At 38.5% G+C, this 24299-nt stretch overlaps 1 protein-coding gene across 1 annotated transcript in view; it reads right to left on the reverse strand.

The window, feature by feature from the left end:
* The window catches only part of LOC119415184 (FYVE and coiled-coil domain-containing protein 1), a 23114-nt gene extending 730 nt beyond the window's left edge, over window positions 1–22384 (reverse strand). Inside the window, exons 1-15 of the mRNA XM_037682339.1 lie at window positions 22324–22384; window positions 21281–21387; window positions 19249–19374; window positions 14628–14734; window positions 12882–13025; window positions 9281–9377; window positions 6745–9159; window positions 6248–6340; window positions 5018–5136; window positions 4609–4776; window positions 4266–4406; window positions 3198–3406; window positions 2942–3077; window positions 2191–2295; window positions 882–1092 (exon numbers count right to left, since the gene is read on the reverse strand). Of these exons, the coding sequence (XP_037538267.1) occupies window positions 882–1092; window positions 2191–2295; window positions 2942–3077; window positions 3198–3406; window positions 4266–4406; window positions 4609–4776; window positions 5018–5136; window positions 6248–6340; window positions 6745–9159; window positions 9281–9377; window positions 12882–13025; window positions 14628–14734; window positions 19249–19374; window positions 21281–21387; window positions 22324–22384 (4239 nt within the window). The remainder of the gene's footprint in view (window positions 1–881; window positions 1093–2190; window positions 2296–2941; window positions 3078–3197; window positions 3407–4265; window positions 4407–4608; window positions 4777–5017; window positions 5137–6247; window positions 6341–6744; window positions 9160–9280; window positions 9378–12881; window positions 13026–14627; window positions 14735–19248; window positions 19375–21280; window positions 21388–22323) is intronic.
* Between the last annotated feature and the right edge of the window lie 1915 nt (window positions 22385–24299).

A 24299-nucleotide genomic window follows, 5' to 3' on the forward strand; every position in this document is an offset into this window, starting at 1 on the left:
ATATAATTCCAATCTTATTTCGAAAAACCGTGATAGAGCGAGTCCGCGATAAACGAACCGAGGAACTACTGTAATGTTCACACAAGGGATTAGAAGCACTTTTTATTTATTTTTTTATTTATATAGATAGTCTCATTGAGTCACAGTGACTCATTTTCCTGTTTGGGAGCAGATGGTGGGGGTTAAGGGCCTTGCTCGAGGGCCCAGAGTGGGGCAAATGAGGGTGGAGGCAGTTTCACCTTTTCCACCCACATTTTGATGTTGTTGGTCCGGGGAGTCGAACCAGCGACCTTCCGATCACTGTCCTACCTTCTAACCTCTGCGCCACCACTCCCAATTAGAATTAGAAACACTATTCTTGTCTCAGTTCCTGCATCTTAAAGATGTTTTGCTGACATTTTGCATGGTTTAAACCTGCAGCAACCTTTGTTATTCTCCATACAAAGTCAGTAGAAACAAGTTTATATATTGTCACTGTTTGCCAACAGTTGCCCCATCAGCACTGAAGCAACATCTCCATTCAGCATCATCATTTTTTCTCTTATTTTCTGATGAAAACACTGTTTTTCATTTAGTCACTTTAACAAGCTATTTGATAACAATATCTGTTACACCATGGGAGCTATGAAAGAAAACTAAAACTGGAAAGTTTTTATCAAGACAGCTCAACAAACTCTTGGGGTGAATTGTGTTATTACTAGGTAAATCCATCCTGAGGAATGACATGTTTATCTCTGTTTTATTGTTTCCTTATATCAGCTTTAACTTGGGCGTGTCCGTCATGTTTAGCCAGTCAGCCTTGATCCCTGGATCTGAAATGGAACCAGCACCTTTCTCAGACATGATGCACTGCACATCCACGTTGAAACAGATGCTCTCACCTTAGCCTGCTCCAGGGGGGTCTCTGCATTCTCCCTGTAGACCACACTGAAGGAGATGCTCTTTGGTTCAGAGGTAAAGGTCCAGGAGACAGTGGGGCCAGGAGGGTTCATGGTGATGGAGATGATGCTGTAACAGCTGGACTTGATGAAAAGCTCCCGGGAGCTGTCCCCAAACCCCGAGATGTCGTCCACCGTGAATGGGACAGAGAGCCTGCAGCACAAACACAACAAATCACAGCTTCCCAAATGAAAGATTTTTATTAGACGGAAATGCAAACATAAATCTACTCTACTCAAAATCAAAAGTTATTATTGGATAAGCTGAATTTTAAACACGTTTCTTTAAAAGTGTAAAAGAAACAACTTCATGATCAACCCTCTCTTGTAGTAGTTTGCTCTGCAGAAGAAAATTTAAAGGAACTATGGCCAAACACTTTTGCCAGCATGGTAAGACTAGGTGTATTGTAGGAGATGATCTAAGCTGAGAGACTTGGTGCGTTCTTCAAATTAAAAGCTCAATCCAGACAATCTGTTCATAGAGATTAATTTTACATCTCATGCATGTTACAGTAATCAATATAATACGATTACTACAGTACATTTCAACCCAAAATGAACTGCATGCTTCTATTTTAGGCTGCTGATTCAGTAAAATAATTGCAATTGCATTTGAGTATGAAGCCATCTATTAAACATCTACAGAGATAAGAACTTAATTATACAGGCTGACCGCTAACAACATTCCAGTTTTACATTTTAAGAGTTCATTCATTTTAAGCTTCGAGTCTAAGTGATACTAATGCAAAAAAAAAAACCTTCATATTTTGTAAGTATGAAATTTGTACTGCCTTGACCTACAAACACAGGGTTTGGGCAAGTCAATAGTATTATTACATTATTTTTACCCAGTTTTATTTAAAGTGATTGTTCCTAAAGGTTGCGACTCAAAAATAGCCCCACCATTCAGAAAACATCGTCTGGACTCCTGAAATATATTTTAGCTGCAGCTGAAGGCTTTAGCTTGTTGCTTAGCAGCTCCTCGACGAAGCAGATGGCTTCTGACACTTTAAGGTTTTTCTATTCCCACAAAACAAACCCACTTCCACTTTTCCACTTACACAACACAAGTAAACATATTCAGAGAAGTCACTTATAACACACCTAATATTTTAAGTTTTCACTTTCAATTAAGCTCAAAACATTCACAGAAACTTCCTCTTCAGGACTAACGTCAAACGTGGTATTGTAAGCACAAATCTGCTTCGCTTGTGGTTTTTCCAAATATGTTTTCACTTTGACGGAAACGTACGTGAGTTCTCCAGACTTCAGTAGGCAGATCTCTGCATCCTGTACAGCAGTGCTGAGGTCCTCGGCGTCTTCTGAAGGGATGTCTCCTGTGCTCGCACTGCTGTTTCTAATCAAACAAATAAATGACAATGCATCGTGAAAATTAACTTAAAACATGAACTAAATGAACATATGTGATGCCAGGGACACATGAGTCATACTAAAACCAGCAGGCTGCTGTAATGAGTGAGACTTGAAGGTTCTTGTAAGCTTGCGCATATGTTTCTTTTGGTTAAAATGTTTTAAAATTTAAAAAGTTATTTCAGTGAAGGTTAGATCAGGTTAGGTTTTGTAACAACTGAAGGAGTGCAAATATAAAAAAAACATACAAACAAATGCATTTTTATACAACCATGTACTGGTTCTTCTTTTTATTTATTCAGAGAATCAGCACAAGCATGTGTTTAGCCATAAACCCCACTTTCTGTCTAATACGATTTTTTCTTAATGTGTCAAAGATCATATTGTTGATATTGATCTGTGTTTACATAACTGCCACAAAATTGTATTTTAGTAAAATCTGTCTTTTAAATATGTTGCCCCTATTGTTTTCTCTGCTGCAAACATTTCTAGACTTGTACTCGTAGAAGTGCTGCAAAAGGTGGTATAAAAATTAAGACCAAATCTGCTTTGATGCTTAGTATTAGTACGTCATGCTGCAGTTTATAAATCCTGTTGCTGTGTGCTTTTTATTGTGAATGTGAGATATTTACAGCTGTGGCGCCCCCTGCTGGTCATGTCCAGGAGAGCAGGCAGAGGTGAAAGAGTGATTGTTGCTAACACCGCTCACTTCCTCCTCTGTGATAATATCAAAAACACCATCGTCTGGCTTTTCTCCTTCCTCTCCCCCTGAAAAGTAGACATCAGCTTTGTTGATGCATTTATATTCTTATTGCACTGTGTGTATCAAGACACTATCAGCCTCCATTAAAAGTGCCCATTGATATAAAACACTGGGCGTTGTAGCACCTGCAACACCAGCCAGTGATCGGGTAGTCTGCAGCAAGCGGCTGAATGGTGATCCTGGGGTGCTGTGGGTCACTTCCACCTGTGGGTGGCGCTCAACTACAGCACTGTGCTGGTTGTAACAGTACTGACAGCAGCGCTCTTTGCCGCTGCCCTGCTGGGTGCTCACTGTGTTGCTGCAGCAGTAGTAGCAGAAGGGACGCCCACACAGCCTGGAGGACATAACATGACAAAGACACAGTGTGAGCAAAAAACATCTCAGTTGTATAAAACACAAGAAAGGATGTGGCAAGTTATAGAAGTGTATGTAAAGAGAAGTCATGCATAAAACATTATTATATTTGAAAACATCTCTCCAATGCATCAAACTTTAGTCGTTTTTTTCTTTTCAGATTTGATCTCGAGAGCTCAACAATCTGTGATTTGCTGGTATCTGCACAGATCTGCATGTACCGAAGGTCATGGCTATGTAAAGCTGTCTTTCCAAATGTTATACGGCACCACCAGTTGGAGGGCTAAACTGCTTGACAAATTTATAACGTGTAGTTATTTTTCACTCATTAAAATAAAAAAGGGAGTTTTTGGTTTTGTTATGATGGTCTATTCAGCTACACAATGGATGAAAAAAAAGTTTATTTTGATTAAAATGAGCATTTTAGCAAATCAGCTGTATTAACCAATACAATAATGAATTCAGTCACCATAGTTACAATTATTGTCTTAGACAAAGAGGACCAGGCTGAAGAAGAGGATATATAGCTTTACAAAATATATATATAGTTCATAACTCTAGAGCGGAAGTGAAATGTTAGGCTTCAGGAAAGAGTTCCTATGACGTTTATCTGCGTTTACCTCAATGCATTTTGATTACAAAAGTCTGTATCTTGCAGAACAAATTGGAAGGCTGTATAATGCTGTACCGATTTGTCTGAACATCAGGGGTTTGAAAAGTATGAAAGTAGTTAAATATTTTGGAAGAATTTAAAAAAAGCATCTAACAAGAAGCACCATTAAAATGTATTAAGCTGCTTAACAAAAGACTATATTTCTTTGTACAGAGAAGTTTGTGACCTGCAGTTGTATTTGCGGAGCCACCAGCTGAACTGAGTGTGACATCCTATACAATAGTGGACGTCTCGCTCTGTCTCCTCGTCCCGCAGTTTCTGCTCGAACTCCAGGGCATCCGACTTTTGCCAAAGTGCATCTTTCTCCCTGCAAGGAACACAAACAAGTGTTTTTACAGCCCTCAGAAATGGCACTTTACAATACGTAGCGAGACAGCAACCCCAACAGCATATTGGCATACGGATCAATCAAAAACTAAAGCAAGACAGTACACAAATCAAAATCAAAAAGTCAATGTTTAATGACAAATGTCATGGAGTAAACAAAATTAATGATGAGCCTAATATACCTGATGAGCTCCACAAGTCTTTCTTCCAAATTGATTTTGGTTCGATAAAGATCATCAAGTTCAGCAGCTGCCTTTAGATCAAAGCTCTGTTTGTCCTGAGTGACCTTCCGTAAATTTTCAGCCATCTCCTGACAGACCCGCTGAGCTGCTGCCAGACCAGCCTCAGACCTGCAATCAGCGAGTAAACAAGCCGACTCATGGCATGTCCAAAAACACAGGCAGAATCCCAGGTGGCTTTGGCAGAGATCATCTCAGTCTTATTTTTAAGCTCAAATTTGAAAAACATCAGCAGATTGTAAAAATTATACATGAAGCCAGATTAAAAATACACAAGATAAAAAAAAAAGAAGCTTTAATCAAAGCTGTTTCATTTTGCTCAGAAAGTGTGATTATAAACACCGTATCTCACCTTGATAAATTTTCTTTCAGATGGTTTATCTCATCTTCTTTCTGCAGGATGAGATTTGCCGACTCGGCCATCTGGATGTTTTTCTCCTCAATCTGTTGGTTACATCTCTGATTCTCAGCCTGCGATCAGTACAGCAGAAAAGCACATAATTTTTGGGGTCTTTATGAGTACGCTTGTGACTATGACATTATGATTACTGCATCTAACATTTAACACAACTCAACTGAAATCTGTGCTTTGTTACAAGTTGTGCAAATCTGTTGTTTCAGGTAGGAACCTCACTTGCAATTATTGCAACCACCTGCAGGTGTGAGCAGCATATTTACTCGGCTGTTGATGCAGGCTGCAGCGTGGCTGTTTGCTTTCCCCAACTATTCATTTACGAGTTTTTGTTGTGTGGTTCTCATTGTGCCACACCTATATGAGGTGTTACATTTTAACAGAGCGTATGTAGTATTATAGTCCAAAATCTCTAGTGTTAAAGCAGGTCATTTTATTTACTTGTCTACAAATATGTTGTTTCTGTCACCATGTTTAACCAATGTCCATACCACAGAGGAAAAATATAATGTGGCTTTTTAAAACCCTGATCAAACTTTTTAATGTCAATAATAAATCATATTTCGAAAAAGTAACCACTCAAAAATATACAGGTGCTGGTCATAAAATTAGAATATCATGAAAAAGTTGATTTATTTCAGTAATTCCATTCAAAAAGTGAAACTTGTACATTATATTCAGTCAATACACACAGATTTGATATATTTCAGATGTTTATTTCTTTTAATGTTGATGATTATAACTGACAACTAATGAAAACCCCAAATTCTGTGAACTGTGTAGTCTGTGTGTAATATGAATATAATATACAAGTTTTTTAAATGGAATTACTTAAATAAATCAACTTTTTCACGATATTCTATTTTCATGACCAGCACCTGTATAATTTGTACTTTTTGCCAAAGAAAACAACAGCTGTATTTGGCTTTTAACATTTCAGAAAAACAACAACAACAGAAAGTCAAGGTTTGTCTTTGCAAACAGAATGTCCTTTACTACTGCAGTTTTTTTTTAATAGTACTTTGGATATCCATCTAAAAAAGTTAAGTCTGGTCCTCTGGACGGGCTCAAAAGACAAAAAAATTGTAGAAACATTTCGCCTTTCATCCAAAAAATTTCTTCAGTACTTTGGATATTCATATCATTGCCCAGACAGCAGAGTAAACTCACCTCCACCTGCTCGAGTTTGCTTTCTAATCTGTCAGCTTTCTCTTGCTCCGTAACCAGCTGTAGTTTCATTTCCTGCAACTCCTGATTCACCTTCTGGGACAAAATCATATCATATAAGGCTGACAATACATGCATAAAATTTAAGCATTACAAGATGACAAATATTCCTAGTGAATAAAGAACTGAATGTAAAACCTTTCATAATGAACCCTGCTTTATAGAACAGGCCTCAGGTTAACTAATAACATAATGTATGTCTTACTTTAGCTTGTTGTGTTTGCAGTACAGTAAACTAATTTTCTCAAGTCACTTATTATTATAATAAATCTACTGCGTTTTGCAGATAATTTTTATGTCATGTTTTTTTCCAGGTGAGCTCAGTGCCCTACACAAAGGAGTTTGCTCATGTAGAATCTAAATAAGATATAACATAAGAAAGAAAAGTGCATTTAAAACATGCTCTATATTATAGCCTTTAAATTTGTCACATATCTGACCTGTAGTTGTTTTTTGTGGGATGTGGCTTGGCTGCTGTGTTCAAGCTGAAGAACTTGAATCTCCTCCTGAGTCGTCTTCCGTGCCGTTTCCACTTCCTGCTGGGCCTCGTTCAGCTCGGCCTGCAGTTTCTGCTTGACAGCCAGCAGATTCTCGTTGTTACAGAGCTGACTATGCAGCTCAGAGTTCTCTTGCTGTAGCTGCTTTAAGCAGGTGTTCAGTCTCTGCGCCTCCTGAGCTGCCTCCTCCTCCAGTTCATGCAGCCTTGTTGACAGGTCCTCCCAGCGCAGACGAGCCTCCTCTTTCTCAGCGGTCAGCATGCAGACGTTCACACCGAACTCGGCTGTCTCCGTGTTGGCTCGGTGAAGTGCCTCCTGCGATTCATTGTTCTCCAGACATAAGGCTTCGTAGCTCATTTTCAGCGTATCGAGCTCCTCCCTGCAGCTCGTCAGCTCCGCAGCCAGACCTGCTCGAGCCTGGGCCTCACAGTCACGCTCACAGATAAGAGCCTCCTCATGCTCTCGAGATCTAAGAATATCATCAACGTGTCGGCGGTTTAGCTCTTCTACCTGGGCCTTCAGCTGGTCCACTAAAAAACAGAGATCCTCTCTGGAGGCCTCTGTCACCTCTTGCAGGGTTTGGACTTTTATCTTCTCCTCATTTCTTGCCAGCAGCTGAGCCCTGAGCTCCACCACCTCCTCTCTTAGCCTGGCTACTTCCCCTACGTTGAGCTCCAACTGAGCTTCAGCTATGGCCAGCCTGATTGGGGCCTCTTTGTTCTTTAGTGAGGAGGTCTGATGTTCACCATCATGCTTTTGCATTTTTTCAGTGCATTCTGCAGCTCTTTTTACACGGTGACGCTCTCCAGTTTTGCTCTCCAGCTCGTCTGTTTGAGCATGCAGGATGCTGCAATTCACAGTTTGGGCTCTCGGCTTATCTTCAGATCCCTGGAGTGTCTCAAGTAACTCTGCTTGACCTCTTTGGGAGACTGTAAGGCTCTTCTCTAACATGACATTTTTGGAAGTCAGCAGCTCCAGCTTCTCTTGAGTAGCAGTTAACTGTGTATGCAGTGAGGACTGAGCATCTAAAAGCTTCAGGTTTTCCTGCTCTAACTTCTTTACCTGAACATCTGATTCTTCCTTCTGAAAGCAAGCCCTCTGAACCGTCTCCTCAAGATGCAGGTTTTCATCTAAAAGCTTATTTTCTCTGTCTTTTACATTCATATTTGCCATTTCTATTCTACCTGTCAGGTGCTTCTCAGAGGCTTTCAAAGCAGCCAGCTGCTCTAAAAGGGCAGCACGGCTCTCAGTCAGCTCTGCAAGGCTCGTTTCACTCTTGTTAAGGGTTTGGAGAAGCTTTGTGTTCATTTCCATGAGATTGCTGCATTGGGTTTTGTAGTCCTGAGTGCTTTCAATTTCATTACATAAAATGGTGTCAGCATCATCAACTTGAGAGCACAGAGTTTCTCTCCCAACGTTCAGCTTCTCTAACTGCTCCTCTAAATGTCTGACATGTTCAGAACTAGCAGCTAGTTCTTTTTCTTTGTTCTTTAAAGTTCTTCTTAAATCCAACATCTGGTTCTCGAGCTCCTCACAGCTCATACCACATCTCTGCACTACCTCGTCTCTCTCTTCCTGCAGTCTTTTCCTCAGTTCCTCTGCTTGTCTTTCCCTGCAGTCCAAAGAGGCCTGCACGTCTTGGAACTGTGCCCTTAAGTTTCCTGTCTCCTTCTCTTTTAAAGTCAGTGCACCTTGAATTCGACTGACCACGCTTTGGAGCTCCTCCAATCGTGCAAGCGCCTCTTCTCTTTCGTTGTGAGCACTGGCTGTCACTTTGGCCAGTTTCTCCTCACTGTGCCTCAACTCTTCTTCTCTGAGTTTTAGCTGCTGTGACAAATGCTCCGAGTGTCTGGCCCTGTCCTCGACCTCTCTCTTTGTCTCTAACCTCTCCTCCTCTGCAGTCTTAACTTTCTCTAGGAGTTCCTGAATTTTCCAGGCTGAATCACAGTAGCTAGCTGTCTGTTGCCCCTTTTCATTGAGAGCCTCGTCTAACTTAGAAAGAAGCTCCATGTTTTTATCCTCAGCAGCCGTAAGTCTCTCATGCAAATCGGCAATAGCCGATTCTCCGAGGTGGTGATTTACTCTGTTCTCAAGACCTGTTTCTGAATTCAACTTGGCAGCTTTAGATGCTGAAAGGACAGACAACTGCTTGTGAAGGTCTTTGACAACAACTCGGAGTTCAGCAGCTTCATGGTCCAACTCCTGTACCCGTACCAAAAGCTCACGCTGTCTAAGCTCAGATTGATCAAGCTCAATGCGGAGAGTTTCTGAAATGCTGTAAGCAGACGGTTCCCCTAAGCCTCTAAGTTCACCAAGCAGACTTTGATTCACGTCTGGAATTGGAGGACACTCCCGTGCCTGGTCAGAACCAAGAAACAGAGAAAGGAGATCTATTGTCATATGCTGTAAACACTTATCACATGTAGCCATTTTTTGTTCGTTTTTAACTCTATTAATTCACAGCTAATAATCAGATTACCTGAGAGTGTGAAACGCTGCTAACCAGGCTGTTGATGCTGGAGCAACGACTTGGAGGCTTCCACAAATAAGCAGATGAGGCAGCTCCTAAGGTTCGCCTTTCATGTGATAAAAACACAAACACAAGAGTTACTTTGTAAAACAGAGCTCAAGTGCTAAACATAAAAAGAGACAAATTAAAGAGGATAAACCTTAATTAAATTTTAAAAGGGCCTTAAAATTACTTTAACATCACAGTCAGAGCATCCATACAAGCGTTTATATAGCGTCAAGTTACAACAGAAGTCGTCTCAGGGCACTGAACAGAAACATTCATATACATAAAAAATAATTTAACATTATTATTTATCCGAGGAGCAGACTGCTTTGAATTTAACTCCATTGCAGAACTCTCATCTTGAGCAAGCACACAGGCAACAGTGGAAAGGAAAAACTCCCTCATTAGGAAGAAACCTTTAGCAGAAATTGGCTCCAGACAAGCGACCATCTGCTTCAACCAGCTGGGTTTGAGAGGAACCGGAAGGAGGAACAGATACACAATGGCAGGTCAAGAATCACGTTGATAGAAATAGTATCAAATGAAAACTATTCAATTTTAACAATTAATTTAAGTAAATGAGGTCAATCAAATTCTGGAAAACCATCAAATCTTTTTCAGGCACCCCCCAATCATCTGACCTCCCATCACAACTTCTCATTAACTCTGTTCCTGTGTCAAATAAGCACGAGATCCTGAACTGTTTCAACAAACATTTTGTTGCTTCTAGTTCTTTATTTGACACAGTTACTAATGGAAAAACAGCCACTTCACTTAATAACCAAACTTATACAAATCAAATCCCTCCTACAAGTCAATCCTCAGTTAATCACACATTCTCTTTTTCTCTATTCTCAGTCTGTGAGGTCAATAAACTGTTAAAAGATCTTGATCCTAAAAAATCTGCAGGTCCAGATGAACTTTCACATTATTTCTTAAGGCTGGCTGCTCATATCATCACAGTCCCTGTGACCCACATCTTCAATCTCTCCATGAGCCAAAACTCCATTCCAGATGCTTTGAAAACAGCCTTAGTTCTTCCTTTGCTGAAGGGAGGTGACCCCACCTCACTGAACAACTATCGACCAATCTCTAAACTCTGCATTTTAGCCAAGGTTCTAGAAAAACTAATAAACTCTCAAATTAAAAATTACCTGGACTAATTTAACATCTTATCTCGCCTTCAATCTGGTTTCAGGTAACAACACAGCACAACAACTGCTTCACTGAAGGTTCTTAATGACGTTGTTGTAGCACTGGATACTAAGGATTATTGTGCTGCACTTTTCTTAGACCTGTCTAAAGCTTTTGACTCTGTGGATCAGAACATCTTGTGTCATAAACTCTCAGAAATTGGTTTCTCAGATCACACCATTGGTTGGTTCTCTAACTATCTCTCAGACCGGAGGCAATGTGTTCAACATAATGGTACTTTCTCTAGTTATTTAACAGTCAACAATGGTGTACCACAAGGCTCAGTCTTAGGACCCACCCTCTTTACAATCTACATTAGTAATGTAGGTAAAAACATCCCTGATGCATCCATACATTTCTATGCCGATGACACTGTTGTTTACTGTCGAGCTAAAACAGTTGAAAAGGCTTTCCAGCTTTTTGAAATCTGCATTTGACAACATCCAGACAAATTTGTTCCACCTCAAACTTGTCCTAAATGCCGACAAAACCAAAGGGATGCTTTTTTCAAATAGGAAGTTGGTCCCAGCAGTTCTTCCTCTGATTTCATCCTCAAATGGTGTCCCCATTGAGTTTGTTGATTCCTATAAATATTTGGGTATATTGGTCGTCTCGCATCTCTCTTTTAAGCACCATGTGGAAAACCTAGTAAAGAAACTGAAAGTTAAACTGGGTTTCTTTTTCAGAAACAAATCCTGTCTAACTCTGAATACTAGGAAACACTTTGTACCTGTGACCTTCCTTCCCTCCATTGATTACGGTGACATTATTTACACGAATGCTCCTACAAGAACCCTGCAGATGTTGGATGCTGTCTATCATGGCACACTAAGATTCATAACTGGCTGTGATTATCATACCCACCACTGCACCCTGTATTCACTGGTTAACTGGCCATTAACTTCACGCAGACTCTCTCACTGGTACATTTTCATCTTTAAATCACTTCTTCGTCTGCTGCCTTCATACATCTCCTCCTACATGTCTCTGTGTGAGTGCAGCTACAGCATGCACTTTCAGGACATTATTACCTGCAGTGTTCCCTCAGCAAGGACTGAACTAGGCAAAAGGGCCTTCTCCTACTCCGCTCCTGTTTCCTGGAATATCTTACAAAAAGATCTGAAGCTCTCGACCTTGACCTCTCTAAGTGGCTTTAAGAATCTGTTGGACTCCTGGCAGGGACCAATGCAGACATGTTCCTGTTTTTAGTTTTCTACATTCGCCTTATAATCTAGCTGTTTTTTGTTACTTTTCTTTTTTTTAGCCATCCTATTTGTTAAAAAAAAATCTGTATGACTTTTTATAACTGTTTATTGTTGTCGCTGTTGTCCATTGTTGTCATCATTCTTTGTTGAAATCAGGTCTCTCTTGTTAAGGAGTCCTCGAGGCTCAATGGGACTTACCTGTCTAAATAAAGGTTGAATGAATGAAAATTTGCCCTCAGTAGTCTATGCCTATAGCAGCATAACAAGCCAACCGTAACTACAGGATTTATCAAAAAGAAAAGTCTTAATCCCAATCTTAAAACTGGACAATGTGTCAGACTCATGGACAGAAACTGGAAGTTTGTTCCATAAGAGAGGAGCCTGATAACTGAAAGATCTTCCTCCCATCCTACTTTTGGAAACTCTAGGAACCACAAGTAAGCCTGCAGTCTGAAAGCAAAGTTTCTGTCCTGATCAAAAGAGTTTCATCCATTTTTCTGAATTTGAACAAACCTTATGTATGTAACATTTTTAGAAAAAAACTAGAGCTGGAAGCCACTGAAATAATGACACTTCATTCTCTGGTGCTGTCATGACACTGGTTTAATAAACCACATCCTCCTTTAACGTAACGAGAAAAAACAAAGTGTGCTTTTGTGAAATTCAACTTCAGCCTATTCCAAAGAAACAATAAGCAGAACAAAAACCTGTCACAGCCACTTACTAAAAATAAATTACAAAAAGCAGCAAAGATCATTGTCTAATGTAATTCTAGCCTTCATAAAAAATGCTGTTAAACACTTTAGCATACAATGTATCTAAGGGTGTTACCAAATTAATAAATTAGGGTTATCTTAGAATTTGCTTTCTTTAATTATATTTTAAGATTTCTGATAGCGGTTTGCTGATAATGAAAGTCCGAAGACATGACATAGATGCAAACCAGAGGAAACAAGACCAGCACTTTAAACATTGTCAACACCTAAAGCCTTTCTCACGTGTATTTTCTCACCACACACACACACACACACACACACGCACGCACGCGCACACGCGCACACACGCACAAAAAAAAAAAACGTCTTTATAAAATAAATGAACAACAAAACATTTGTTTTCCTCAGAGAAAAAGAAAAGAAACATCCAGCAGGTGCCGGTTACCTTACCTTGCAAATGATGGCCAGTCTGCATCGAGGTCGTAACCTCTGGCTGCCACATCAAACTGGATCTGGTTGAGTTCATAAAGATGATTGATTATGTCAGCAGTGAGGGGAGGCTTAAGAAATGGGCTCCGGACATAATACCAGTCACTGTAGATATAAAACACAAACAAAAATTAAACAGAACGCCGTGAAGGAAACGCACATTTTATGTGCAACAAGTATGTTTACAGTAAAGCAACTTAAGATAAGATAAACTCAACGGACAAACAGGAAGTCTAAATGTTTCTGGAAAAAAAAATACAGCACAAATGCTTGCAAGCAAAACAAAAAATAACGAGAATTCAGAAGAAAAAACATATACAATAGTCCCTCGTTTATTGCGGGGTATCCCTACCCTGAAGCCCTGCGATAAGTGAAAATGAACGCTCTAAAAGAGCACAGCACGTCATGATTTCAGCTCTCTGCCTCTGGCTGCACTCTCGGCCACGTTCACTTCTCCGCTCTGCATGGAGATCAGCTGATCAGCTGCGGGAGGAAGCTTCTCCCACAGCTGTGGGCTGCACACAGGTGCTAAATAATTTAAAATAATTTATTTTAAATAAAAATTCCATGCCGATCGTGCGGCTCATCCATCAATCAGCCGATTGTGTCATGTCCAATCTTACTTTGAAAAACCGCGATAGAGCGAGTCCGCGAAAAACAAACTGCGAAGTAACGAGGGACTACTGTATAGCTGGTATTCGAATCCAGGAAACATCCCATTTCTTTTCTTTTTTTCTTGCCAACACATGAAAAAGGATTTAATGGCACCCAAGTGTTGCAGCCTCGCCACAAACAGTCTGCATTTATCCAATTAATCCTGGCCAAAGTTTCCAGTTTCTTAGATCAACTCCATTTATGCAACAACAGTCAGGCTACATTGATAAAAAAAAAAAAATCACATCAAAAGAGCAATTTCAATTGGATCTCTAATAAGAATAAATTAAAAAGGTAAAAAGAAAATCTCACCTGAGAAGGAAAGTGGGTTTATTTGAGACTTGATTTGATGATTGAGTGGTGCCATATCTGAGCAGAGAATCTACTACATGCACAAACTGAGCAGCTACAACAAGACTTGATGTGTATAAATGAATACAAATGAATGGCTTATCTTGCCTCTTTTCTCTTATTATTTATCAAAAAGGTAATGAGCATGGGGAAAAGATCTTACATAAAAATCCCAGTTCTTCATTTGTAGGATTTAGAATAAATGTACAGCTTCTAAACATTCATTGTAATGAACATTTTGTCAGTTGTCATGATCGTCTCTTCCAGGCTCTTGATGATGAACTCGTTGTTGTACAGAAGCACAAGATTTGCAGTTACCTCTCAGCTTCAGTAGCACCATTATTATAAAATAAAAAAATAATTTAGTAGGAAAACACAACCAGAGTTTACACAGTTCATTCATCGCCATGTTTGTTTTACACCAGTTACACTTTGGCTATTTCAAACTGCCCCGCTGAATTAAATGTCAAATAAGTTATGAAGAAAATGACTTTTGGTTTAGCGGAAGACAGGAAATGAACAGGGATCTATGGTGTAAGTTGTTTTTCTTTTTAAAAACAGAAATAAAACAAAAACCAGGAAGGGAAAGTTTCACTTCCTGAAAATGGATACAGAACAAAGTACTCCACGTCTGAGGAGAAACAACACGAGCACAACTAAAAGAAGATAAACAATTGTATATGTGTTGAAGTGACCTCTGACCTTGTGATCTTTTGATTTATGAAACACTGCTGCAGAGTGTCAGCAAGACGCTGGTGGACGAGTGAGTAACGAATGAAAGCCCTTCCTTTCCCCAGAGAGGTCTTCAGCTGTGGAAACAAAAACACACTCATATGAATGTTGAGCATAAACATCCAGAAATGACAGCAGCTACCATGCTGAGTTAGTTCTCATTTTTTCTTTCCAATCAACAATAAGAATCAGGTCGTCTTCACACAAGGAAGTTGAGCTACAGTAAGACTGCCTGCACATGAGTCATGCCAGTTGCTTGGTTAAGGCTGCAAACCTTTTTTATTTGTAACTTAATTATATTGTTTACCCCAAAACAGAATAATATTTTCAACAAAATTACAGGGTCCTGAAGAACCCGCTTGTCCGACTGAGACTCACGCTGCAGGGTACATCAGAGATCCATGGGGAGTTTGGCAGCTGATGTGTCTCTCAGTTCTGTCTCAGGAGAACGCCGAAGACGTTTATATATTTGGATTTATTATAGCAGGGTTTCTTCTTTTTGGCATCGGCAGTGTTCTGTTTAATCAACTTTTGAAGAAGACATCGGCAGCAGTTTCGGCCACGGCAAAGCTTCAGAGTCTGTGTGAAGGTTTGGTTCGTGCTAAGAGTATCCAAAATCAGCTGATTTACGAGTTAAACCATAGGATGGAGGCGATCTGTGAGAATCACAGGCCACCTGCGGCTTCTAGGACTCACCAGCATGTTGGGAACAACCTTGAAGAAGGCTCATAACACGGACCAGTGAAATACCCATAAATCTGGCCATTTTGGATCGGTAAAGTTCCAGCAGGACTCAAGACTGTAGTGAACTTAATCTGGTGTCACGACTAAGCCTAAGGTCAAAACCCTTGACCTTAAGAACCTTGTGGGACAGGAACTGTCATTTTATTGATTTGAATCCAGAAATACAGGTTCACCCATCCTGAGACTTTCTTTCTTGAAGATTCAAGTGAAAAGAACACTCTCTTTTTATTATCATTACTATTTTACAAATGTTGATAATCAAAGTGTTTTAGTTCAAACCATTTTAGATGTTGCAGTGAACTAATCAATTTTATTAACTGTGTAATGATTTTTTCTCATGCAAAGTTAGAATTCATGTTGAGGTCTGTTACAGATTTTTATGCATTTTCTGATTTCTGCCTTTGAATGAGCAAGTGTAAGTTGGTCCAAGGTTGGAGTCAAACGCAAAACAAGTTGTTGGAACGAACGGTCATGTTTTTAGAATCCTCTCAGACATAAATATAGAGGTTTTGGCACCTGTTTCTTTAACGCGCCAAAACAAAACTCTCTCTGTCTGTGAGAACATTTCTGATCTTTCCATAACAATTCTTGCTGCATTCTAACCTTTTACGTCACAAAACACACCCCGTCTGGTTGTTTCTGACCAATGGGAATACTCCCAGATGGACCGGAAAACAGCTCTTTAAAATGTCGGTACTTCCTGCTCTACTCAGATCCGTAAACTACTCAGTTCTGTTGAAGCTCTGGAGAAATTCTGTTGAGTTCTGCTGGTTGGAGAAGTTCTGCGGCGCGGACAGTGCTGATATGTCCTAGCGCTGGACAGTTCTGTGAGAGACGGGATGATCCTGACATGACAACAGAGCTCTTCCGAGTTCCATGGGATTATAACATTTTCACTCGCCACTACTTCTGACGATTCACAGCATCCTAAGGAGACGCTGGACAGGTAGCGTTAACGGAGCTCCATATCTGCTGATTAACCTCAGAAAGGTAATGAGTCAAGTTTCCTACCAAGCGTACCGGGGAGAGCTGGGTTCTGATGGAGAGTGTCAATTCTGGTGAACACTTCCCCTCCCATACCATCTTTACTCCCTCTAAACTTCTTTCCCATCTTTAAACTTTCTATCAAGTAGATATTCTTCCAGATATTTAGAAATGTCTGTGTAAAATGCTCATCCACATCCGTGTGGGTAAAAGATCATAATTGTACAGTTTCATAAATGTCTGTGGTGAAGCAACGGAAAAATCATGGCCGTATGATTTTTCCTGATTGATTGCTTATGTTGTTATTTTCATAATTTGCCAAATTAATGTAAATGTTTGATGTTAAACTTTGATTCTGTAAATAAATGACCGCATTCATTTTGATGGGTCAAACATAAATGACGTCTCACGTTTGCATTTCATTAAATTCAATGCACGTTTTATTCAGTTCAGAAAAATGAGGAATCCGCGTTAATTGATGAATATATCTGAGCATCTGTTCATCTACAGCTGACAAGAAACAACGGTCTGCCTGAAGAAAAGCAACAATTGCGGCTTATCTGAATCTGACTCCCCAGTTTGGCCTCGGATACGAGCCGACTATCAAATTTCTCCTGGGACATGGGTAACTAACCCCCGCCCCGAGAACTTCTGTGCAGGCTTATCAGAACTAACGGCTGAACAACAACATCAGAACTGTGGCCTATCTGAAAGTGCTTATGGACAAATTTCAATGTCTTGACATCAAATACATATGTAATGTGTTTATAAATGTGCTTGCTGGTAGAGTTTTTTTAATATCTTAAATCATGTCCCGATAGGACAAGATGTGAAGAGATCTTTTTTTGTAATACCACTATCCATCCTCATGGCTTTTACCTTTTTCTATCTAAAAGTATTCTGATAAAGAATAAGGGGCCGCGCTATTATAGCAGCAGCAATGTGCACTCTGCCCGTCTTCTGGACGACTGTACGAACATAATTTCACTGTATCCCGGTTCAATGATAATAAAGCTTATTCTGATTCTGATATAGGAACTCTATTACAATTCAGCAAGAATATTTTCTGAAGCAAAATTTCATCAAGGATAGGAAATATTTTTATCAAGTTGATTTAATTAGATACCCATCGAACTAAAAAAGCTTCCACCTGGAAGTAACGTGGCGTACTGAGTGAAAGTTGACTCAAGAATAGTGATAAACAAAAATAAAATAGTTATCTGCTGATTTGTTTTTGTGCAGTTTTCTCACCCTACAGACACTTAATGTACAGAGCCGATGTGAAACCATGGCTTGTCCAACAAACTGGCAGATAAAGGGATTTAAGTAAGACGACACATTCACAGATTTACCAGAAGGACACCAGCTGGAGCTCCTGGTCGTGTTTAATTGTGTGACTGATGAAAGGATACAAAAACAGTGACGGAAGATTTAACTGGAATACCAAAGGCCTCAAATGATAATTTTCAGAATTCAACTAAAGTTTTTGACTTCTGAGGAAAAAAAAAAAACATGACGACTCGTGTAAAAGCCTAATATTAATGTGACAAACAATCAAATAGCATGAAACGAGACCATTTATTTTCTTATTGTGAATAAATCAGACTTTACTAATTAATTAACCTTCTCATGTTAAAATACGCACGATGGCACAGTTTGTAGAGCTGTTGCCCGTCAGCGAGAAGGTTGCTGGATCGAATCCCAGCCGGGAACCTTTCTGGGTGGAATTTGCATGTTCTCTCCGTGCATGCGTGGATTTTCTCCAGGTACTCCAGTTTCCTCCCACAGACCAAAAACATATGCTAGACTGATTGGTAATTTTAAATTGTAGGTGAGAGAGTGAATGGTTGTTTGTCTCGTTTGTCTTTATGTGTCCCTGTGATGGACTAGAGACCTGTCCAAGGTGTCCCCCACTTCTCACACAGTGACTGCTGGATATGAACACCAGTGACCCCCATGACATGAAAAGGAATAAATGGGTAAAGATAATGGATGGATGTTAAAATATAGCTTACTTACGAAGTCATCTTCCTGTAACTCAAATGATTGTTCATATAATTTAACTTTTTTTGTTATTTAGACAATTTTCAAGCATACAATTATAAATATCTGATGGTTTCAAACTCTAACATTAAAGAATACACAAAATTATGTTTTACTGTGCTTGGATGGAAAAAACAGGACCTTAGGAAGAGTCATTGTGACAAATATATAATTAACGTTTTGATAAAATGATCAAATGAAAAAGCCTAATTAGTTAACCACATTTCACAACTTTAGAATTATCAGTCCATTTTAAAACAGATCTTTGGTTAACTCTGTTTTTAAATAGCAACAGTACTACAGTATACTTAAACAAATCACTGAAATGTATCAAATCAAAAATAGCTCATTTGACCAGTTTCTCACAGTTGATAAGCTAAAATATTGAGTAAAACAAGAAAAATAAACCTTAAAAAATAAAAAAATATATACAATATGCGAGTACTTGTATATCCACTAATCCATCAGAAACAAAATGATGTAGCTTGTTCATTGCCAAAACGTACAATTCTAAAAGCATACTTATAATAGTCCGTGTTATGATATTCTAACCCAGTGAACAAGTTAATTATAACAAAAACCTGAACTAATTTGATCAGCATGACGCTCACCCCAGTGAATTCCAGGCACAGAGACACAGGTGGTCCAGGTGTAAGGCTGCAAGTGAATTAGCAGCATCTTACAGTTCCTCACTAGCCAAAGGATTAGTACCAGTGTTGTGCAGTCATTTGAGTGCCTGTGATGCATGCCATGGCAAGACAAAGGCACCCAGGCTATCAAGTGTGTGTGTGTGTGTGTGTGTGCTACACAGAAAAATTACCTCTGGGATGGACTTAACAAAACGGATGCCATCGTTAGCTCCTTTGATCTTAATCAGGCACTCGCAGAAGTAATCCCAGTAGTCCTTTCTCTGGCCAAGAAAGGTTGTCTTTTCTTTCTGGTCAAACTGAAAGGCCCAAACCATCTTGTTAAAATAATTAAACAGGAATTACAAAACACATCTGTCACAGTAAAAATATCTACGTAGGATATAACTAATGTGACATGTAAGAGAAATGCAACTGTGCTCAGGCCTTTTTAATATGCATGTTGATATTTAAACACACAAAGAGATGCTGCTTTGTGTGTCTGTATTTGTGTTCATTGTGGAGCACATATGTACAACCTAACAGGCTCTAATTAAATAATATTTGCTCATAATATTGCACTATAACCAGTACGCTGCCTGCACTTATTTTCTAACTTCTAATAATTATTATGCTTTAACATTAGCAGAGTAAGATAAAAAAAATTCCCAGAGGAAGTATCATATTTTCCGCTGTAAAGTCGCAACGCCGTACAAGTCGCATCAGTCCAAAAATGTCTAATAAAGTGGACAAAAACATAAATAAGTTGCATCTATTATGCGTCACCGCTGACGTGTTGCGTTTGTTATGCGTCACCGCTGACCACCTGGAAATGTGGGCCGGTGTTGTGCCAAAAATCGATTGGCTAGAAAAATGACAGCTGCGGGAGTGCGTATGGGATGACTTTAACAAGAATTTAACAAGATTAACACTTAAAAACAATTATTTGTTTGCTCCAAATTATAGTAAAGGTGTGTCTCAGTAGAACTTTTTCTTAATAAATGCACTTCAATGGTCAAATCAGCTGCATTTCACCTGGGCAGCGCGGCGAAATGCAGCTGATTTGATGTTTGCTCCAGGAGTTCCAAAGCGAGATTAAGGTAAGGTGGCTTTGTATGGCAAGCCAAGTGTCTCATTAATAGCTACTTTTACCTATTAATGAGATACTTGGCTTGCCATAATGCTCGAGGGCCCTCTAGCAGCTGCAAAAATGAATGTTTATTATTTTTCATGTCAGTACGAATGAAATCGTCAGATCTCAGACAAAAATTGGGTTATAAATATGGGGAAAAATGTATATTAGTCGCTTCGGTGTATAAGTTGCAGAACTTGCCAATTTCTAATTGTTATTTATAACAAATATAATAATTTATAATTTCAATTTCCAATGTCATAATCTAGCTGTTTTTGTTCCTCTTTTTGCCATCTTATTTGTAAAAAAAAAAAAAATCTGTATGCCTTTTTATAACTGTCTACTGTTGTCCTTGCTGTCCGTTGTTGTCATCATTCTTTGTTGAAATCAGGTCTCTCTTGTAAATGAGTCCTCGAGGCTCAATGGGATTTACCTGTCTAAATAAAGGCTGAATTTATGCAACAAGGTGCAACTTATACGGCGAAAAATATGGTAAAAAAAAACAGATGCCTTTGACTGTCACATGTCAGTGGTAATTGTGGTTCTACTTTTGACATGTTGCCACTCTGTGCTCGAGTTTGTGCACAAGGAGAACAGCATGACATTTGTTTATAAACTCTACTTCTGTTTATTGGTCTTTGTGTTATGTCAGAAAGCTCTGTAATGTTGATCCAAAATTTGTGAAATTAGGACTGATGACCTTTATAAGATGGATCAAATTGTAATTTTGCTTGTTTGTTTATTTTGCTAAGTTGTGAGTGCACACACTACTGTTTCAAATAAGATAAGATAAGACAGAACTTTATTGATCTCGCAGGAAATTGTTAAGACCTTCTCAGAATCTGAAGAACTATTTATTTTTCCAAACCATTATAAAACATTACAACAGGATTTGGCTAAACTGAAGTAAAATATGAAGAAATAAGACTTTTGTGCATTACTGTGTATTATAACATCCGTCCCTTCACCTTGACACAAATTTTCTTCTAATTTTTTTCAGATAATCATGAATATTTCACAGAACAAACTTTAAATCAGACAAATCCACCACTTCATTCATTAAAAACTGTCCACATTCAATAAGAGACTTTTACCTGCAGAAGGTATTCAAGTTTATAGAAGAACTTGTGCAGGTTGGCACTGTCGTCCGTTATGGGTTCACCACATTCCTTATGTTCTTTACTCAACTCAAACACAGCATCTACAGTAAAAGAGCAAAAGCAGAATTGTCAATGTCAATTTATTTCTAAAGCACAAAAAAATACAAAAGCTGACCAACGTGCGTTACAGTTAAGACAGATAAAAAGAGTAAAAAATGCATCTAGTGCCGCTCAAAAACATAAGAAAGTTAACAGTAAATACAAACACACAACAATAAAATCAGCTCAAAATTTGTTCAGACTCTGTGTGGATCAAATACCAAGGAATACAGATGAGTCTTCAGCAAAGATTTAAAAGTCTCAACAGTCTGAGCGGCCTTTAAATTCTCGGGTAAACTGTTCCACAATTTTGGAGCAGCAATCGCAAAAGCCCGATCACCTCTGGATTTCAGTTTGGATCTGGGGACATCTAAGAGGAACTGGTTGGTAGACTGGAGTGCTCTTACTGGTGTGTAGATGTTAATAAGATCACATAAATAAGACGGGGCTTTAAAAACAAGCAAAAAAATCTTAAAAATCAACCCGGAAGTGGACAGAAAGCCAGTGGAGAGAAGCCAGGACAGGGGTTATGCGTTCATATTTTTTAGTTGCTGTTAAAAGACGAGCTGCTGCATTCTGGGCAGATTGAAAGAATTAGCATGGGGTATACATCAAATTGATGTTGTGCACAGAAAGGGCAAAAGCTACTAACATATAAATACAATTCTATTTATATCAATAAAACAGCAAATAGTCCATAAAACATGTTTTAAAAATGACATTTCTCTTTGAGAAATATATCATAATGCAGTATATATCTGTTTTAATATCACAACAAAGCCATACCCCATTAACCAAAATTTAGATCGCTCAAGTCCCAATTCAAGCCTCCAGTACAACCTTAGTTTGTGCAGACTAATCAGAGCTGTTTTGATGCTAAAAAGAGACAGTTAAAGTGAAGTGGCTGGTTCACTTATATGTGTAAACAGCTTAATTACCATGTAGATCTGTGATTATTCTGTGCAGCTGTCTGTCTCCAACTGATGAAGAGGAGGCCATTGTTGGAGACGAGGGTGGTCCTGTCAGGAAATTCTTCACAAAATGATAAAAGAGAAACTCAGGTTATTTTTATGTTTGAAAAAGTTAAATATTGCATAAACACTGACGCACATGTCTCTTAATCTTAATCTGCAAGGAACTTCAATTAAAAAAAACAAATCATAACCTTTTGAAAATGTGTCAAAGCTGTACATTGTAAGAGAAAATCTAGATTTTAAATCAGTGTTAGGTGCAGTAAAATGTGACACCTTTTCTAGTAAACAGGAGTTACATAAAACTGCAGCTCAAAAAGACATTTACACATCAACCTAAAAATATTAACTAATATATCCACAGATTTGTCTAAATAGAATTTGCAGCTAGGGTAAGGCAAAGCACATTGAGGACAGAGGAAAGCGTGTCACTGTTTGTTACGACCTTGTCATTACCACAAACACATTTTATCTACAGTCTAAACTAGAAATAGTGGCTCTTATCTCTTTCTGATGACGAAATTCAACACATCGAAACATTAACATCGACTTGTCATGATAATGCACCTGCTCGCAGTAGCAACGGCTTTCCTGTTCCTATTTAATTAAAAAAAATGAACTTAATAACCGTAAAGAGGACAAAAACAAGTCAGCGTTAAATACATAACTATACAGTACACGTACTTGTGGAGTAAAATAGTCTGGAGTGTCTTGTTTCTGGATGAATTAGCAAAAACATGCTAGCGTTAGAGGCGGTTTGGTAATGATTGACAGGCGGCTCGGCCAATCACCGAGCTGAACTCCAGCCTAGTTTGTCTGAGAGGCACGTGATATATAAACAAAACCGACACGAGTCAGACAGACAGGCAGGCATAAAATCAGGTTCCATTAGTGTCAATAGGCAGGCAGATGTTAGGAGTAGTTGAATAATGTTTTATTAAATGGCACTTACCAAAGTTAATTACATTCTAAAGTTTACATTCTGCATTATAAAACATTTCACAAATAACAATACATTTCTAAACAAATATATGCCTATATTTGGGTATATTAGGTCAGTGAGTCAGCCAGTGGATAGATTTTGTATGTGTATTGTTGTATTATACGTATATTTAGGACATGAGCAACTGAAACCAAATGAAATCACTTCTTTTTTTCATAAGTAAACAGAACATGTAGGTACATCTGAAACCAATCCCCAATACCTAATGAACTGAAATTGATGTGTTTGTTTCATTTCTGTTTTTCCAAATACTTAAGGTGACATCTCACCTCTCCAGGTTGTAACTATAGTTGTCGCAAACCGCTTTGAGTTCAGAAAATAGCAAGTACAGTAAGTTATCTATTCTTAATTTCTCTTTGAGAGCACTGCAACTTCATTTGTTCATTTCTGCTTTATTTCAATGAGAATACCATTAATGTAAACAGATATATGTCACTGGATTGTTTAAAGTTGATAAAAGTTTATGAAAATTGTGTTTTATCATCTGCTTTGATTTCTCACAAACACATTTTTGTTAGAAATAAATCAGTTATTGTTTGGTTTCTACCATATTTAATTATTATTATAAATTTAAATTAAAAGCACTATGAGGATGAAGCATTTAAAATTTGTATTTTTCTTTTATAGTAACAATGAAAACCTTCAACCCAAGTTTTACTGATTGGACCAGCCAGGATTTTATTTCTTCTTTTTAGCAGACACACAAAGATGAAGACAAACAACAAACTGAAAAATTTAAATGTAAAATTGCTACTTTAAGTAAGACTCTAAAATTAACCTGCAAAGAATATAATGTGTCAGCAAACTCTTCAATGTTTTATTTGTATATTTGAAATTATGTAAAAGTCACTTTTAAAATCAAAAGGACAAAGGTCAAAAGAGAACAGGCTGCACCTGAAAAATATTTAAAACGTTAGTTATGATGTCCTGACACCACACA

Source organism: Nematolebias whitei, chromosome 9 (assembly GCF_014905685.2).
Source record: "Nematolebias whitei isolate Nwh7 chromosome 9, NemWhi1, whole genome shotgun sequence".
Taxonomy (NCBI): domain Eukaryota; kingdom Metazoa; phylum Chordata; class Actinopteri; order Cyprinodontiformes; family Rivulidae; genus Nematolebias; species Nematolebias whitei.